General features: G+C 65.0%; 2 protein-coding genes across 3 annotated transcripts in view; one reads left to right on the top strand and one right to left on the bottom strand.

The window, feature by feature from the left end:
• Window positions 1–2,221: 2,221 nt before the first annotated feature.
• Window positions 2,222–7,021, top strand: PRR36 (proline rich 36). The gene is given in 8 exon segments (XM_055342736.1): window positions 2,222–2,287; window positions 2,820–3,094; window positions 3,212–3,346; window positions 3,545–3,637; window positions 3,724–4,031; window positions 4,034–4,198; window positions 4,201–6,010; window positions 6,209–7,021. Coding segments are annotated over 7 exon segments (3,288 nt in total). The 5' UTR covers window positions 2,222–2,287; window positions 2,820–2,826; the 3' UTR covers window positions 6,718–7,021.
• Window positions 7,022–9,771: 2,750 nt separating this feature from the next.
• The window catches only part of EVI5L (ecotropic viral integration site 5 like), a 30,209-nt gene continuing 22,200 nt past the window's right edge, over window positions 9,772–17,780 (bottom strand). Inside the window, exons 11-20 of one of the 2 annotated variants that reach the window (XM_055343760.1) lie at window positions 17,687–17,740; window positions 16,692–16,724; window positions 15,478–15,618; window positions 13,928–14,056; window positions 12,283–12,423; window positions 12,046–12,201; window positions 11,784–11,930; window positions 11,609–11,704; window positions 11,433–11,528; window positions 9,772–11,278 (exon numbers count right to left, since the gene is read on the bottom strand). In XM_055343760.1, coding sequence (XP_055199735.1) covers window positions 10,994–11,278; window positions 11,433–11,528; window positions 11,609–11,704; window positions 11,784–11,930; window positions 12,046–12,201; window positions 12,283–12,423; window positions 13,928–14,056; window positions 15,478–15,618; window positions 16,692–16,724; window positions 17,687–17,740 — 1,278 coding nt within the window. In that variant the 3' untranslated portion in view covers window positions 9,772–10,993. The remainder of the gene's footprint in view (window positions 11,279–11,432; window positions 11,529–11,608; window positions 11,705–11,783; window positions 11,931–12,045; window positions 12,202–12,282; window positions 12,424–13,927; window positions 14,057–15,477; window positions 15,619–16,691; window positions 16,725–17,686; window positions 17,741–17,780) is intronic. The other variant, XM_055343761.1, reaches the window with a different exon arrangement.

Genomic DNA, 17,780 nt, shown 5'->3' with positions numbered 1-17,780 from the left:
TCTCACACAATTTCTGAGGGTCAGGAATCTGAGAGTGGCTGCAATGAGTGGTTCAACAGTCTCCTTCCGCCACTGGCCCCAGCTACCACTGATATGCTTTTTGTTGCTATAGATTAGCTTGCATTTTCTGGAATGTTGTATAAATGAAATCAGGCAGTGCATGGTGTGTGTGTGTGTGTGTGTGTGTGTGTGTGTGTGTGTGTGTCTTATTCAGGAGGATGTGTTTGAGATGAGTCCCTGTTTTGAGTGTCTTGGCAGTTTGTTGCTTTTTATTGCTGAGGAGTATTCCATCGTAGGGTCTACTTTGGTTTGTGTAATCTGTCCCTGTTGATGGACATTTGGAACGTTCTTAAAAGAGGGCAGAGTCCAGATCCCAGTGAAATGCAAGATGGGTTCAGAGTAGCCTTGAAGGGACCTTGCACTATAAAAGGTAGGAGGCAGGCATCTGGGTGGGTGGACATGACTCACTCTGAAGGGCACTGCTGGTGAGTGGGCAGGTGAGCGGTTGGGGGGGACCAGGCTGCTGTCACGCCAGAAGGGGCTTACACAGGTGACACTCCGAAGACTTGAGGAGGAGGTGAGGGCTAGAATGATCCAAGCTGAAGGGCAGTGTCCTGAGGAATGAAGAAGGGACACCCCTCCCAGGCTGGAGGGAGGGTTCCCTGAACCTCAGTTGTGGGCACAACTCCTGAGGTGAGAAAACCTAAACCCCTGCTTCCAGCCACACCTTAGTTAGGTCTATCCCCCCACCCATCATCCCTCCAGGACAGGTGCAACCAGGTGCCAAGTGCCAGCCCTTCTTGTCCTGGGCATGGAAGCCCCCCGGTTCCAGATGGGTAAAGGGTTGGGGCAGAAGGCGCTGGTTCTTTGGGATGGGGTAGGGGGTGGTTAGGTCCAGAGAGAGGAGGAATCTGGGCAGAAAGCACTGTGTGTGCGTAGGGTGGGCAGGGGTTGGGGGGGGTAGTGGGTATGTGGCCTAGCAATAAGCAGCGGTGCAGGACGGCACCTGGCATCCGTTCGCCAGTGCAAGGCAGCTGAGGATGGTGTCTCCACCTTCACACTTGCTCCTCCTCCATGCCACAGTCCCCTGTCTGGGCCCACCGCTGAGACCCCTGCAGGAGTTGGTAAAGTCACCAAAACGACGGGTCCCCCCCCCCCCGGCTGTGCTGGGCAGCCTCCCATAGGTTGGTCTCTGCTCCTCCGTGCTTCAGTTTGACACCTTTCCACCCCACCCCACGCCCAATCCTGTAACAGCACCCACGCCCCCAAGCTGGGCTCTGTCAGGAAGCCTTTGCTGACTTGACTTTGCTTTTTCGTTTCTTTTCTTCTTCGTCTTCTTCTTCTTCTTTTTTTTTTTTTTTTTTAGATTTTATTTTTTTTGCAAGAGAGAGAGAGAGAGAGAAAGCCAGGGCAGGGGGCAGAGGAAGAAGCAGGCTCTACGCTGTGCAGGGAGCCGGATGCCCGGCTGGATCCCAGAACCCTGAGATCCTGACCTGAGCAGAAGGCAGACGCTCCACCGACTGAACCACCCAGGCGACCGACTTCGGTTTTTCATGTGACATAGGAGGGTGCAGAGAGTGGGGGTGCGTGCTCTGCCCTGCAAAAGGCGGGGTCACCTCTCCCAGTTCTGTCTCCCCCTCCCCATCCTTCCTTTCTTCTTGTGTTCCCCAAATCCGAGTCCACTCCTAAATTCCCAAGGCTGCATTCTCTCTGTCCTGAGCCCCCCAAGTAGGGGTTTTCTGAGGTCTGGGAAAAGCCTTGGATGTGAGAGGCGCGGAGGCCCCCCGAGGACCCAGCGGGGCCCAGCCTCCGCTGTCGCGAAGGCGAGGACGGGGCCCGGGGACCCCGAGGGCCGGATTGGTTGATTGGGCACGAGGCACGATGGTCCCGCCCCCCGGTTGCCAGGGCCCAGCCTATCCTCGCCCAGGCGGGCCTCGGGCGCCAGGTGGTTGGGGTGGGGGCCTGGGCAGGTGTGTGTGCCGGGAGGAGGGCGCTGGGCCCGGTCGAGCCCCCCAGGGCTTCCACCCCCGAAGCCCCGGAGCCGCCCCTCCTTCCGCCGCGCTCTCCCGGCCGCCCCCGGCGCGCTCCCGCCCGCCGCCTCCCGGGTCTGGATCGAGCGCGCGCGCCCCCGTCTCCCAGTCCGCGGCCGAGGGGCGGGCCCGGCTCCCCGCGCCACCGCCCGCAGCCCCCTCCCCTCGCCCGCCGGCGGCCGGCGGCAGCCCCGGCGCTCCCGCGCGGCCCCACCCCAGGCGACCCAGCGTGGACCCGCGGGCGGCGGGAGCCCGAGGTGAGCGCGGCGCGAGCAGGTGGAGCGGGCGGCGCCGACCCGGGCCCGGCTGGGGGAGGGGGACGGGCCCCGGACGCGGCTCTTTGTCTCCCCGAAGCTCCTTCGCGGGCCGCGGGGCCGCTCCTCCTCCCGGCAGGTGCCCGCATCCTCGGGGAGGGCGGCGAGGGAACCCGGGCGTGCGCTCCCGTCCCCCTCAGCTGGAGCCTGTGGCACCCCCCTGTTCCCGAGGCTGGGGTCGCCGAAGGGGTGAGGGGTAGGGGCGTGGGGCTCGGGTCCCGAAAGGCAGCGGAGGCGGGCGGGCTGGAGCCGGCAGGGCCTCAGCTGTGGAGGCAGGCGGTGGGGGTGGCGCTAGGGGACAACCCTGGGCAGCTGGGCGGGTGAGTGGGTGGGAGGCAAGTGGATCGAGGCCGAGGTTTGGGCGCCTACGGGTGGCAACGCTGGGGAAGGGGCAGCGAGGTGCCAGGACCCGGATCCCTGCGGGCAGCGCAGCAGTGCAGGGGCTGGGATGCTGACCCGTCTGTCTCCTCATCAGGTGCGGGATGGACAAGAGGGACAAGGGCAGGGCAGCGGCAGCCTCGCGGACCACGGCTACTCGCCCTCCCGGCCTTCCGACCCCCAGGCCCCCAGGGTCTCCTCGACCCCCTCCCCCAGTAACCAGCGCGGCCCTCCGAGTTCTGGGAGCCGCGGGAGCTGCCGGGCGAGGGCCCCTGGCCGAGCGAGCAGGGGGTATCCGGGCACCCGCTCCCCCGGAGGCTGGTCCCCGGGGAGGACCAACGCGGAGCTCTGGGACAGGCCCCCGGAGTCCAGGTACCCCACCCTCTTTCCTCCATTCAGACCTCATCTTCCTAACCCCCCTTCTTTCTGAGGCTCCAGCCTCCCCTTCCTTTCTGGGGGCACCGCCTTAACTTGGTCTTCTCCCCGCAGCCTCCAGGCCCCCGGCTGCTGGGAGAGGGGAGCGGGCCCCTGCCAAGACCCCAGCCCCGGGCTCTATCTCTAGCCCGGGACGTGCCAGCGGGACCAGCAGGTAAAACGCCTCCCCAGTCCCTTTGGCAAGGGTTAGTGTCCCTATCTGCAAACTTAATTTTACGCATGAATTGGGGAGTGGGGGCATTTGCAGGTCACTGGGCGCACTTTGAGTGAAAGCTATTATTGGTCTGCAGAGAGGGCATAAATGGGAAAATGTGGACTTGCGAGAAAACAAGGAGCTCTGTCCTGAGGGTGGCCTCTCCCGTCCCTAGGCTAGGCTCTCTCGCACAGAAGGGGCCTCGGCCCCAGCTGAGGAACCTGTGGCCAGAGGAAGAGCTCCAGAAACACCCAGAAGAAGCGCGCTGAGCGCCGGCGCACGGAGAGGTACGTGGCCTGGGGAGGAGGCCTGGGCATTGAAGGGGACCAGCCGGAAGTATCTGTGACCCCCTGGCCTTCTGCTTTGTCCCCAGACTCCTCCGGGCCCTCCCCAGGCGCCCCTTCCCCAGCCACTTCTCGTCGGTCCCGAGCTGCAGGTGCTGAAGTGGGTGTCGCTCGGGCAGCTCCGAGTGCCCGGCCGCGGCCTCCCACCGAGGCCCCCAAGAAATCCGTGAGCAGCCCCCCGCAGCATGGTCCCGCAGAACCGAGTCCCGCCACCAGGAGGCGACCCAGCGCCGGCGGAGGCCTCCAGAGGCCAACCTCGCGCCCCTCGGGCTCCAGCGCCACTCCCCAGTCCTCCCCCGCCCGCCCCGGGGCCTCGCCCCGCCCGGGACCTCGCCAAGTGGGACACCCCGGGCTCTGGGGCATCCCTCGCAGCCCAAGTCGAAAGGGCTGCAGGCTCTGCGCCCTCCCCAGTCCACACCCGCGAGGAAAGGCGCAACCCCAGTGCAGGGCTTTTCTCCTCCTTTAGCCACACCCTCTCCTCCGGGTTTGAGCCAAACCCCCAACTGGCACCGCCTCCGCAAATCACAGGGACTCCCCTGCCTGGCACGCTCCCTCCCTCTCCACCGACCACGCCCCCTTCCCAGTCCCTAACCGGCCCCTTGGCCACACCCCTTCCACTAGCCCCTCCTCCCTCTGCTCCCCTCCCTCCGCAGGCCCTCCCCTCTCCGCCGGCCACGCCCCCTTCGCAAGCTCCACCCCCACCCCTGGGTGGCTCCTTTCTGGAGGCGTCCACCTCTCCCACGACCACTATTAAGGCTTCATTCTCTCCATCATTGTCACCCCCTCTGCAGAGTATGCCCCCAACCCAGGCTTCTCCAACTTTGCCCCCTCTTCTGGCTCGCTCCTCTCCCTTGGCCACACCTTCTTTGTCGGCTCCTGGACCGCCAGCCACGGCCCCTCTACCAGCCTCTTCTGCTCAAGCAACATGTCTGCTGACCCCACCCTCTCCCCAAGCCACAGCCCCTCTGCCGGGTCTTTCCACTTTGCCTGCTACCCCTCCACTGGCCAGTCCTTCCTTATCCCCGCCCTCTCTTCAGGCCACGCCCTGTACGGTGACCACGCCCCCCACGCTGGACACTTCTCCGGCCGCATACCCTCCTCAAGCCTCTCCCTGTCCTCTGACCACCCTCTCTGTGCAGGGTCCTCCTCCCCTGTGCTCTCCATATCCCTTGGCCTCACCATCTCTGCAGCCTGCACCCTCTCTCCTGCCCGTGCCCCCTCCGCAGACCCCACCTCCTCTGGCCGCACACTGTCTGCAGGCCACGCCCTCTTCGCCCCGGCTCCCTACACAGGCCCCACCTTCTCTGGCCTCATCACCTCTGCGAGTCCCAACCTCTCCCCTAACCATGCCTCCCCAGCAAACTCCAGTTTCTCCTGCCACAGCCCCCCTGCCGGCCATTCCCTCTCAGAGCGTGCTCCCAGCACCTCTGCAAACCCCTCTCTCTCCGGTTTCACTCCCTCCCCAGAACCTTTGCTCTCCCTTGGCCATGCCCCCTCCCCAGGCTCCACCTTCCCTGGCTTTGCCTCCTCTTCAGGCCCCTCCCTCTCCCCCTGCCTCACCGCCTCCGCGAGCCCCCCCCTCTCCCCTGGCCACATCCCCTCCTCGGGCCCCTCCCTCTCCCCTGGCCACACCCTCCCCGCGGGCCCCTCCCTCCCCCGTGGCCACACCCTCCCCGCGGGCCCCTCCCTCCCCCGTGGCCACACCCTCCCCGCGGGCCCCTTCCTCTCCCCTGGCCACACCCCCCCCACGGACTCCTCCCTCTCCCCTGGCCACACCTTCCCCGCAGGCTCCACCTTCCCTGGCCTTGCCTCCTCTGCCCAGCTCTACTCTCCCTCTGCAGGCTCCTCCCTCTCCCCTGGCCACGCCCCCTCAGGCTCCACCTTCCCTGGCCTTGCCTCCTCTGCAGGCCCTGCCCTCTCCCCTGGCCACGCCCCCTCCCCAGGCTCCACCTTCCCTGGCCCTGCCCCCTCTGCAAGCCCCTCCCTCTCCCCCGGACTCCCCCCCTCTGCAAGCGCCACGCCGCCCCCCGACCCCAGGTCCGGATGCCCCCATCCCGGGCCCACGGCTGACCCTGGCGCTGGCCCCGGCTCCGCCGCCACCGCCCTCGCGCAGCCCGTCCAGCACGCTGAGCGGCCCGGATCTGGCGGGCCACAGCAGCAGCGCCACCAGCACGCCGGAGGAGCTGCGTGGCTACGACAGTGGGCCCGAGGGCGGCGCCGCGGCCTCTCCGCCCCCCGACGCGGAGCTCGCCGCCTGCCACCCGGCCTCCTGGAGCCGAGGTCCCGCTCCGCCGCTGGCCCCCCGCAGCACCCCAGGTAAGCAGCCCCTCGACCCCGCCGAGCTGTGGGAGGAGCGAGGTCCGGAGATGGCAGGGGCGGGTGGGAGGCGAGGCTTCCCAGCTTGGGGGGGGACGGGCCAGTCGGGTCTGGGGCGGAGCTGAGGGAAGGGGCGGGGCCTTGTGGCGGGAGCGGCGCTTCCCGTCGTTAGGCCCAGCCTGGCGTCTCTCCCCGCAGGAGCGCCGCTGCCTTGGCCTCCTGCCGCGGGGTCGGGCTCCGCTGACGGCCTCTGCACCATCTACGAGGCTGAGGGCCCCGAGTCGGCGACCCCCGCCCCGGGCGCGCTGGATCCGGAGCCCGGGCCCGGCGCGGGTAGTGGGAAGGTGGCGGCTGGAGTAGGGGCGGGGGCGACCTCGCGTGGAGCGAAGCCGGGGCGCCTGGGCGAGCTGCCGCTGGGGGCGCTGCAAGCGAGCGTCGTGCAGCACCTGCTGAGCCGGACGCTGCTGCTAGCTGCGGCCGAGGGTGCTGCAGGCGGCGGCGGCGGCCCAGGGGGCGCGGGGGCTGGCGGCGTCGCGGGGGGCGCCCGTACTGCGCTCAGCGACGCCGAACTGGGCCGCTGGGCTGAACTGTTGTCTCCCCTGGACGAGTCCCGCGCCAGCATCACCTCGGTCACCAGCTTCTCCCCGGACGACGTGGCTTCCCCGCAGGGTGACTGGACGGTGGTGGAGGTGGAGACCTTCCACTGAGCCAGACCCTTAGCCCCGCCCACCACACCCCTTCCCCCCTTAGGGCCCGCCCCCCCGGTTCCGTCTCTCTGTCTTAGACTGCCCGCCTGCTCTCCTCCAGGCGTCTGGCTGGACCGAGCCCCCTGGAGGCTTAGATTTGGGGCCAGGCTCGCGACCCACCCTCGCCTTTGGCCAAGGTCTTCCCCTCGAGCGCCCCCCTTTGGCCTGGACGCGCTCCCTCCCCCCTCGAGCCCCGCCCCCTCCCCGGCCCGGGCCCCGCCCCAGGTCCTGTGTGTGGTCCACCGTGCGCTGCCCGAATTTCCAATAAAGCCGGGACACTGCACCTGTGCGCCTTCGCGTCGCGGTCGCCGAGGGGTCCACCGCGGGGTGGCGGGAGGCTGGGGCCAGCCGGCGCTCGCGGCTCTGGCGGAAGGCCTCTCGCACACAACGCAGCGGTGCCTTTTCCCTACTAAGGATAATGGGCGCGTGAGGCGGGGCTGGGGTGGGACCTGGTGCTGCCGAGTCCCCGCGGGCCGGCGCGGCGGCCCCACGCACGTGCGAGAACGTGGGCTTTTCCCTTTGTGACTTGCGGCGGAAACGCCAGGCGCAGGAGCGGCCCAGTGGTATTGCGCCGCTCCGTGGATGAGTTGATGCGTGCCCGGCGTGGTTGAACGACCGAGAAGTCTTCTACACTCCCGGAAGGGAGCCGGCACCTCTTGCGGGGAGGGGGGGGGAGACGAGTGGGAAGGGCTCGCTCAGGTCCAGGGCCGGGGCAGGGCGACCCTTCCTGCGGCCCCCCTTTCCCTGCACACCCGGAGTGCGCAAGGGAGGGCGATCTTGGCTCCCTCCTGCGCCCTCCCAACCCAACCCTGGGTGCAGTGCGCTTTGTTCACTGGGGGGGGACTCCAGTGCAGAAGGTAGGTCTACAGTTGGGCCCAGGAAGACCTGGTGAACGGTACTGGGTCCTCCCGGATGAGGCCCCACCAAGGATTCCGCGTGTGTGTGTGTGTGTGTGTGTGTCTCCCGAGGTTAGGTCCTCACATTGCTCCTCCCTCTCCATCCAGGTGGCCTCACCAAGCCCCTTTGTGCCTCCCAAACCATGGGCCTCACCCCTCCCTCCATCTCAGGTTGCCCTCCTCAAGCCCCTCCAGCCAGGCATCCTCGCCTGTGCCCACAGCAGGGGACTTCAGCAAAGCCAGTCTGTCTTATTAGAATTCCTTGTCCTTCCTCTCCCCCCTGGGTCACCCTGACCCTGGACCCTTCTAGTCCCACCCTGGCCCTTCCCAAGTGTCTGCTGCCAAAAATGCAACCCTGGGGCCTTTCCTCCCTGAGGGTCTCCTGCCTCACAGTAAGAACGACCACAGGAACCAAGTTGGAACTACAAACAGGGCAGGTAAAAGCACAGAGCAGTGGACCTCAGCCCTGTCTCTGCCCCTAAACCCAGACCCTATAGTCCACCCTATAACCTCGTTCCTGTCAGACCAAGTCCTGCCTGTCCTCACCCCCCATGTTAGCCTAGAGTCCTAGGAGAAAATCAACCTTCTCTGAGTGGGATGGTGCACCTACACCCCTGGGGCCAATGCGTATGGAGTGGGGGTGGGGGTGGGACTAGATCCTCTTTCTAGCTGGGCCCTGCAAGGAGCCAGGTGTCCTTGTTTCCAGATGCTAGGGGCTGAATCCTGACCTGCTGGGCAGCCAGGGCAGCCAGACCAGCCACTGAGATGGAGGAGAGCAGAACCTTGGACATTTCCCCCAGGGCCCTGCCCCATTCTGGGGAACAGCTGGTGTAGAATTACCCTGTGGGAGCAGGACAGATAGCAACGGTTGGGGGTCTCAGTGTTAAATCTGTATGTTGGGAATGGTGTGGGGACACCTCAGTATGGGGTGATGGGTCAGTGCATGAGGCTTGGCCATCCTGGTGCGTAACCAGTGTCACACCTTGCTGCTTGGCAGGTGTCAGGTCATTGTGGGTGGGGGCACTTTGGGTAGACAAGGCAGGGCCTGGCCAGCATCTGCCTGAACCCAATTAAGATTCTCCCCCTGGGAAGCCCTCCTTTCTCCCTGTCACTGCCCCCCCTACTCTGCCTCAGCTCCATGAGGAACCCCACAAAGGGCTCCACCTCTGTGGGCCTCCTTCCCCCAGAAGAGCCCATACTCACTGTCCCTCCTGCCCAGCTGTTTGGGTTCCACCCTGGCCACCTGACTGACCCCCCCAACACTGATCTGTCTGATGGTGCCCCCTCTGCCACCTGAGCCCTCCATGGCTCCCCAGTGCCCTCAGTTCAAAGCACAAATTTGGCTCCTGAGAAGCTGATTATCAGTCTGGCCACGTCCACTCTCTCCTATTTCTTCTTCAATGGCATCATGTGCCTCCTGCTGACCTTGCTTTTTGCTTTTGCCTTTGGAGATGACTCCACCTTCCACCTCATCTTCCAGGAAGCCTTCCTTGATTCTTTTGGGCACTTACCCCACTAGTAGGCAGGCTCAGCCCGCAGCCCCACCCCATTGTTTGTCTCCACTACCCTGGGGACCCTTCAGGGCCAGGCACAGGGCAGAGCACCCCAAAGGCCTCGGGAAGTGTGTGCTGAATGAACAGCAACCAGATCTTACATCTTCCTGGAGCCCTGGGACCCCACATTCTCCGTGTCTCTCAGGGGAGGCACAAGCTAAATTGCCCAGGTGGAAAATCATGCCCCCCGCCCAATACCTCCCCACTCTCACCTTCTCCAGAGCCACCCTTTTGAAAGTTGGCAACCAAAGGATCCAGCTGTCAGTCTCACATCCGAAGTCCTCTGCGACCTGTCCCCCAAGACTGTCTCCCCCAAGCCCCAACATTTGTTCACATCAAACCAGCCAGTGCCCTTTTTCTCCCATGCTACCCCTTTCCCCCAACCTGGGCAGTCTCTTTGGTATCCCTGAGGGCCTGCTGGGCCCCCTACCTCTGATTTTCTTAGACTGTGGATGCTCCCACAGCAAGGACAATCTGTTCCCCCTTTGGGCTGCTTTTCGGGACAAGGACCTTGGGACTCAGAGCAGCTTGCAGTTCCCCCAGGCCTGTCGTACCCTTGTCTGTGACTGTGTAAATACACTTTATTTTCCATCTTTCCCGCCTGGGCGACATGTGGAGTGTGAACAGGCAGTGTGCAAAATGGTGGTGGGCAGTGTGGGGGGCACATGGGAGAGCCCCTCAGATGCCCACCCTGGTCCCCAGGCTTTGTAACACTGAGGGGTGGGCGACCGGAAAGGGGTAACTGAGCATGGATCCCCACCCCAGGAAGCGCCAGGGAGATTGCTTTTGACGCTGCTCCAGGCTCCAGGAGCACCGACAGGGTCAGGCCCAAGGGTCACAAGGCCCTGGGGGCAAGGGGCTGGGGGCATCGTTGGACTTTGGCACCGTTCTCAGCTCTGCCTCTGCAGAGACCACGGACCACCATGAGCAGCCGAGGGGAAGTAACTCCACTGGGAAGGCTCCTCCCCTGAGGCCTGGCCTTGGCCAGAGGGTGGGGCTGGGGACACAGGGAAGGGAGGGACAAGGAGGCTGGGGACCCCTTAGAGAGCAGGCTAGCTTGGGTGGGGGAGCCCCTCCATATTTGGCCAAGACAAAGTGATGGGAGTGTCTCACGAAGGAAGATGTAGGGCGCTGGGGAGAGGGGGTCTCTTCACTTCCTTGCAGCTGCTCTGGCCCCCAAGAAGCAGGGACAGACTGCCCAGGCCTGGGCTGGTTCCCACTGTCCACTCACACCCCAGGTGGCCCTGCATACAGTAGGGGGGACTTTGGTTTCTGCTGCAAGGGCCATGATGCCTGCACCAGGCAGGAAAGCCCAGCCTGGCCATCTGTGCCCAGCCACCAAGGGTCCCCAGGGACATCGTGGGGGTGGTAACGTCTAGCCCAGAGCTGCCCCTTCTTCCTTAGTCCTCCTTTAGCTCCTGGGCCCTTCCCAGCAGGGCCACCCTTGTCCCAGAAGGGGGACTGCTGGGAGGAGGAGCTTTCTGCTCATCCAGTCCTGGGACCTCTGGGTCGTCCCCTGCCCTGGCTGTTAAGAGGGGCAGACCCTCCAGGGAACCTGGCCTGGAGGGGTACAGACCAAGATGGGTAAACACTGCTGGGGAGAGTGGGCCTGCCGGGGGGACCCTGAGGATCCTCAGACCGCTGCCCTATCCTCTGCGCCCCGCTGCTCTGGGCCTAGCCCTCGGGTGGGCGGGACCGCGGAGGGCAGTGGAGTTCATCAGGGGCGGCCACCTGCGGAGGAGCGGGCGGTGGCCCGTGGCCCCTGGCTCCGGCACGCCGGGCTCGGCCTCAGTTGTCCAGGCCCTGGCTATAGGGCGCGGCCAGCTCGTCGGCGTCGCTGTCTGAGCTGCCCTCGCTGTCCTTGGCCGGCCGCTCGAGACGGCGAAAGAAGCGCGCGTCCCGCGGGGACAGCGGGTAGAGCGCGTCCTGCAGCGCAGCGCCCACGCCCACGCCCACACCGAGCAGCTCCTCGTCCGACGACGGCAGCGAGTCCTCATCCAGGTGCCGCGCCAGGCCCAGCCCGTCGAAGGCCAGCGGGTCCTCGAAGGGCGGCGGGCCCTTCAACAGCCGCACCTGGGGCGGGGAACCGGCGCGCTGAAGGCGTGCGCCGCCGCCCCCTCGGACGCGACCCCGCCGCCGGGCCGCTCCTCCCCGCCCGCTCGCCCTCGGGGAGGATACGGCGGGCCCTGCGCCCCTCCCGCGCCGGCCGGGGCGGCCCTGCGCTCACCTCGGCCTTCAGCTCCTCGATCTGGTCCTTGAGCTCGCGGATGTACTGCGACGAGTCCGAGTGGTTCAGTTGGCCCTGGATGCGGCCCTCCTCCCTCTGCGGGGCGGGCCAGGTCACGGGGTGTCAGGGCAGGGCCCGCCCCGGGGCCCGTCCCCCGCCCCGGCCCCGCCGCTCACCTGGATCTCCAGCTCGGCGATGCGCTGCCGCATCTCGGCCACCGCAGCCATGCTGTCCGCCTCCCGCAGGCGCACGGCCATCACCTCCTCCTTGCTCTGGGGGCAGAGGGGGCGAGGGCGGGTCAAGGGGCGCGGCGGGGCGAGGGCCGGGCCGGGGCGGCGGGCGGGGGCGCACCTTGCACTCGGCCTCAGCCTGCTTGCGGCGGCTTTCGCTGAGCTGCGTCTGCAACCCTTTGTTCTGCGCCGCCAGGTACTGCAGCTTCTCCTGCAGCGCCGCGCGCTCGGCCTCCACGCGGTTCAGCAGGTTGCGGTGGATGTGGTCCTGGGGGCGAGCGTGGCGGGGGCGGGGGGGCAGGGGTCACGGGCTAGCCACCGCCCGGGCCGCCGGCACCCCCACCCCACCCCACCCCGGAGAGGGCGCGGGCGCTCCGGCCCACCTGCGTCTCGAGTTCCACCACGCGCTGCCGCAGCTCGCGACCCTCGGCCAGAGCCTGGGCCTCGCGCAGACGCACACTCATCAGCTCGTCCTGCAGCTCGCCCAGGACCAGCTTCCGAGGGGACTCCTTCCAGCGGCCCCCGCGGGACAGGTGGGCCTGGGGGGAGAGGCGGGCGGTCCGTCTTAGCCCCGAGGGTCACCAGGGCCGCCTCAGTGTGCATCCGGCTAGGACCCTCACCTGCCAGGTGTCGGAGAGCTCCTGCAGCTGCAGCTTCAGCTCCCGTGCGGAGGCCACGGCCTCGCCCTCCCGCACCTTGAGTGCCTTCAGCTCCTCCTGCAGCCGGGCCACGTTGTTCTCGTCCGGCAGCGAGCTGTTCCTCTGGGGGAGGAGAGGTGGTCAGAGCCCCGCGGAGGCAGCCCTGGCTGCAGGATCAAGACACGCCCCCGACGGCACAACGGTTCCTCTGAGCTCCACCGCGGGCAGCCCCGCCCAGAGAGGGTGCCCCGGGACCCCAGGATACACTGGGCAGGTGGCCTATGTGGAAAAGACCCCACCCATGTGGCCCTGGGGACAGATCCTCAGAAATTCTGCCTGCAAAATGGGTGTAAAGAAGGGCCCCTGCTCTCACTGGACTGTCTCAGGGTGACCCCCTAATGCGAGTGTCCTCCTGAAATGTTACTGCTAATTACACCAGGCAGGCCGGGCAAGGACAGGTGCTTCCCCACCTGGGGATCTGAGGTCTGTCCCCTGGGACCCATGATCAGACCTGGGACCCGCCTTAGCAGCAGCTGAGAGAGTTGCAGCTCCCTGTCCCTGCTCTTCACCCCCCACCCCAGACCAGTATAGGCAGCGCCTATCCCTGAAACAGGTGGAGGGCCAGCTTAGGCCGGGGCCCAGCGTTCCAAGGGCCCAGTGATGAAGGATTTGTGCTCCAGTCTCTTGGATCAAAATTCAGCTTGCTGCTGGAAGTCCTCACTGACCCCTAGGTTTGAGTCTAGGGGGTGGGGGTGAGGGTGGGGCTGGCAAGATCTCCTGGTGGACATTTCCCTCTGATGTGGAGGGAGGTGGGAGGGAAGCCCAGCTCTGGGCCGGCTGATGGGGACTGAGAAGCCCATGGATGGGGCAGAGACACCCCACCTGGAAGGACACCTCAAATAGTGCCACCTTGAGGGAGGCGGGGCCTGGCTCCTGCCTTGTGTGAGTGGGTCCTGCTGCCCTCTGCTGGCTGGGCACCTCTCTTTCCAGTGGCTTTGTGGGAGCTGAGTCCATATGGAGTTAGGTGACAGCAGTTGAGAAGGGCCCAGGCAGTTTGGGGCCCCTTTCAGGGCAGCAGGCAGAAGAGGGTGGTGTCAGACCACCACCTGGGTGGTATCGCCATGGGGGTGGGGAAGAGGAGAGCCTTGGCCTCCCTCCCACCTCCATCCTGGTGCCCAGGGCCTGTGGGAGACACAGACAGGTGGGACCATCTGTCCATGAAGCCCATGAAAGCCACCGCACTGCTGGCCCTGGGCCTGATGCCCAAAGGCAGGCATGCCCCTTGAGGAGTTGATCTGCTTTGTGTGCCCTGACATGTGTGTACACCTCCGGGGCTTGGGAGGGTCTGGGGTGAGGGGCCAACTTCCCACAGGCCCAGAACCTTGTGTGGTGACCATGGGGGAGAAAGTGGGGAGCCAGTGGGCTAGGGAAGTTTCCCAGGTTCCTCGGGGACTGCCAAGGCGGAGGTGGGGGGTGGGGGGCTGGCGTCTGACAAGCCCTGCTGGTTGGCCTGGTCACCTCTTCTTGACAGGGCCTGGTCGCATGCTTCCCAAAGTGCACCCAATACCTCCACTTCCCCTTCTCTGTGGTTCCCTGAACACCTGCCCGCTTGCCCGCCCAGTCGCACCTTCTCCATGTCTAGAACCTTGTCCTGCATCTCCCGAAGGGCCCCCAGCGTCTCGGTCTCCCGCAGCCTCGACTGCTCCAGCTCAGTCTCCAGGTGGGCCACAAAGTCCTCAGTGAGGCGCGGGTTGTCCTGGGGGCAGGCAGAGGGCTGTGTTGGGCCCCAGGCTGCAGCTGGAGGGCAGAAAGCCTTCCTGCCAGCTGGCTGTAGGCCCAGGCCTTGGCACCCCTGCCTCCTCAAAGCCACTGGGCTGGCAGAGGGGCTCAGGCTGTGGGTAGAGATGGGGTGGGGGTGAGCAGAAACCCTGGATTCCCGTCCTGTGCCTTCTGCCCATGTGGAGAGAAAGCTGAACACCATAATGGGGGTTCTGATGCTCTGTGCCTAGGGGTGTAGCTGTCCTGGCTTAGCCTCTTTCCTGGGAAAGCCACAACGAGGGGACCTTCTGAAGGGGTCTTTCCATGGCCTCAGGCTGCCCTGAGGGATGCCAGTGGCCAGTTCTCAGGATTGTTGGGGTGGGGGTGGAGGAGGGGTTCTCTAGTCACCCTTCCTGCTCTGTGGTCAGTGCCTAACCATAAAGGGAGCATGGGTGCAGGATGGGGCTCAGGGCTATGGGACTCCCGCCCCTCTTTCTCCACCTTCCTCCTCTCACCGCTCCCCCATTTCAAAGCAGGAAGAGATGGAAAAAGAGTTTGCTGGGATCACTCTCGCACAGTACTCACAAGGCTTCTCACAGGTACCCCACTTGAGGGTCTGGGGGGTGGATAGATGGGGCCCAAGCTCAACAATGAAGACCTGGCTGTGGGTGAGGGAAGCCCCTAAAGGCTGGAGCTTGGGGGTAGCAGGTAAATGTCTCCCTGGCCTGAAAGATGGCATCATGCCAAGGTTGGGATGAGCCCGGCCTTGGTTTCCCCATTGGCCATGCTGCCGCCAGGGCTACAGTGCTGCTGGCAGGTCATCAGATAAGGAAGGTGACCTGGGTATAGCTGAAGGAAAATCCTAAAAGCCACCTCCTGGAGAAGCAGACTCTTCACAGTGCTCTCTGGCCCAAGGGCCTTCCCACCACAGATTCGGTGTTCATGACTCCACAACAGAACTCGGGCTGCCCCCTCCCCACCCCTGCCAGCTCAGAGTGGTGGGCACAGACCAGACCCTCTCCCGAGGGCAAAGTGCTGGGCTCTGGAGCAGGAAACCCCCTCCTCCGTCTCTCATCCTAGCCCCCAACTGCATGGCTGGGCCCTGGGGGAAGCCTGACAGCCCTTCTGATCTTGGGAACCCTACAGGGCTCCTGTAAGAAATCAGAGCCACGTCAGCTGAGGGAGAGGGCCCTGCAAGTGAAGCCAAGGTCCCAGGCTGCCTTGTTCTCAGTGTGGCAGGCCAGACCCCTCACCGCCTGGTGAGAAATGGAAACCATGGGATTCCCCAACTTGGGTGTGGGGCTGGGGGAGAATCTGTACTCCCTCTGGGTTTCTCCTCCTTTACACCCCTCCCCATGTCACCTGGGGTAGGTGGGGAGCTGTGGTGTGGGGCACAGCCCCGCCCACCTGGCCTGGTACCTGCTGCTCCTGGAGCTGCCTGATGGTGCTCTGAGCCTTCTGCAGGTCCTCGGCTGCGGAGCTACACTGCTGCCGCACCACTGCCAGCTCCCGCTTGATGACATAGTTCTCCTCGGCCTCCTGTGCCCGCGTCACCTGCCCCTGGGCATAGTGAGGACAGGAGGCTGTGACCCTCTGGGCCCTGCCTCTGGCCCACCTCGAGGGGGGGAAGCCCCGAGAGGGCCGATGTGGGATGGGAGAGGGGTGAGGCTGCCCGCACTCAGAGCCTGGGATGGGGCGCCCCACCGGGTCTGGGCACGTGGGTGGGGGCAGGCAGGAACTGGACACGGGGAGGAGCCTGAAGGAACAGACCTGCCCCAAGCCCAGGCTTCAGTGGGGCTTAAACAGAGAATGGGGCTGTGACAGCTCCTTCCCCTGCCAGCTCCTGGCTCTCAGCCCCTGTCCCAGGTGAGGAGAAACAACCCTTATTTAGGGTCAAGGCACAGCAGACACCGGGCTCCGCTGGTGAGGCTGGGGGTCTGGAGACCACGAAGGCCCAGGGACTCAGGACTGGCCTATCAGGGCAGGTTTGGGAGGTGGAGCACAGCTCTCCCAGAACCTTCTCTAGTCCTGAATCCTGGGTCCTCCATCTACCCGGGCTGAGACCCTCCAGCCCCATCTCCTCAACCCACCCAATTCGGGTCCCCCCATTCCAGGCTCGGAGCCACCAGGTGGTGAGCAGAAGCTTCCAGATAAAGCCATTCAAGATGAGGCAGCAGCAGAAGCAGGTGAGAGAAGATGGCAGGCCTTGCAGGTAGGAGCAGAAAGGAGCGTGAGGGGCCAGAAAGGGTGGTGTGTGTGTGTGTGTGTGTGTGTGTGTGTGTGTGTGTGGTAGGGAGGCTCAGCGCAGTGCACACACCAGGGCCTATGGCTGATATAGCCTCAGGGTCCCCACCTGTGTCCCCCAGAGGGAGGAAACTTTCTGTCCACATGCGTGGACAAACACTCACACTTACCCACACACACCATGCTTTCACACGTACACCCCTCTCCACCCCCCCGCCCAGGGAAACTTGTGTCTCCCCTGAGAAGCAGTCCCCAGCCATCCCCATGCATGGTGCCAGGCCTGCCCCCTTCTGCACCCAGGATGGCAGCGGCCAAGGAAGAGGCGGGTCCTGGCTGTCGTGTGCAGGGACCAGGAGGGACATGGGAGAGGGGATGAAAAGCTACAGTACCTGGATTAACCTATCAGCCAGAGCAGCGCTCTCCTACCCGGCGGAGGGGTTCCGAGCGACAGGGGGAGGAGGCAGAGCGGAAGGCGCAGGGACAGGAGAGGGGGAGAGACAGACAAGAACCACTTGTCACTAACGCAGTGGACTATCTCTAGAAGCAGGGGAGAGAGGAGTGAGACCAGAGAACCAAAGAACCAGCAGGAGAAGGACCCGGAGGAAGAGCAAAGCCAGAGCTAGCTCCGTCCTGGAGAGGAATCTGTGTGCGGGTGGGGAGTGGGGTGCCCGCGGTGCCCCCTCCAGGGCCCGGCACACTCAGCACAGGCGTGAGGAGGTGCCATCCCCGGGGCTGAGGGATGGGGTGGCAGCGTCGGGCCAGGTGGAAGTATCCTAACTTGGAGTCTGAGTAAGCATCGAGGCTTTGGCACAAGGGCAGCACAGTCGTTTGCATGACTATTCTCTGGGGGCAGTGGGGGGCCAAGGGAGAGTGGGAGAAGAGTGGGAAGTGCCCCCCCCCCCCCCCCCCCGCTTTTACTCATCTCTAAAAACAGGTTGGGGGCCAGGGTCAAGGTTGTGGCACCACATCACGGCGCTGGTGGCAAGGCGCCCTTCTACTTTTCCTCTTCGTTTGAGGGTGAGGCCTCCAAGTTACAGGGTTGGGAGCCTGTGGCTTAATTCGGGGTACCTCAGTCAAAGCAGCAGTTCTGCCTCCGTGCCCCCGATGCAGGCAGCCCAGGAGGGACCCGTGTTTGCTATTAACTGGGTTATAATTTCACACCCAACCCGAAGCAACGCTGCCCTAGGACCTCTGGTAATATGGCATCCCAAATCTCAGTGGGGCTCATGGTGGGGCCCCATGGGATTTACACCATGCGCCTCAGGGCTCGGTGTTTCAGGGTGGGGCTCGGACCCGGGCAGGGGGCTGGATGGCCCTCTGGCTGCTGGGTCCTGCCGGGGGCCTGGAGGAGTTGGTGCCACAGGCTGGTGGCCACGCTCCTCACCTTCTCCAGGGTCTCGATCCGTTGTTTCAGGAGCCGGTTCTCTGTCCGAAGCCTCTATGTGGGGAGAGGGCGGGGGAGTGTGTCAGAAGCCCAG

Source organism: Nyctereutes procyonoides, unplaced genomic scaffold (genome assembly GCF_905146905.1).
Source record: "Nyctereutes procyonoides isolate TBG_1078 unplaced genomic scaffold, NYPRO_anot_genome, whole genome shotgun sequence".
Lineage (NCBI taxonomy): Eukaryota > Metazoa > Chordata > Mammalia > Carnivora > Canidae > Nyctereutes > Nyctereutes procyonoides.
This window is presented reverse-complemented; position numbering and strand designations above follow the sequence as displayed.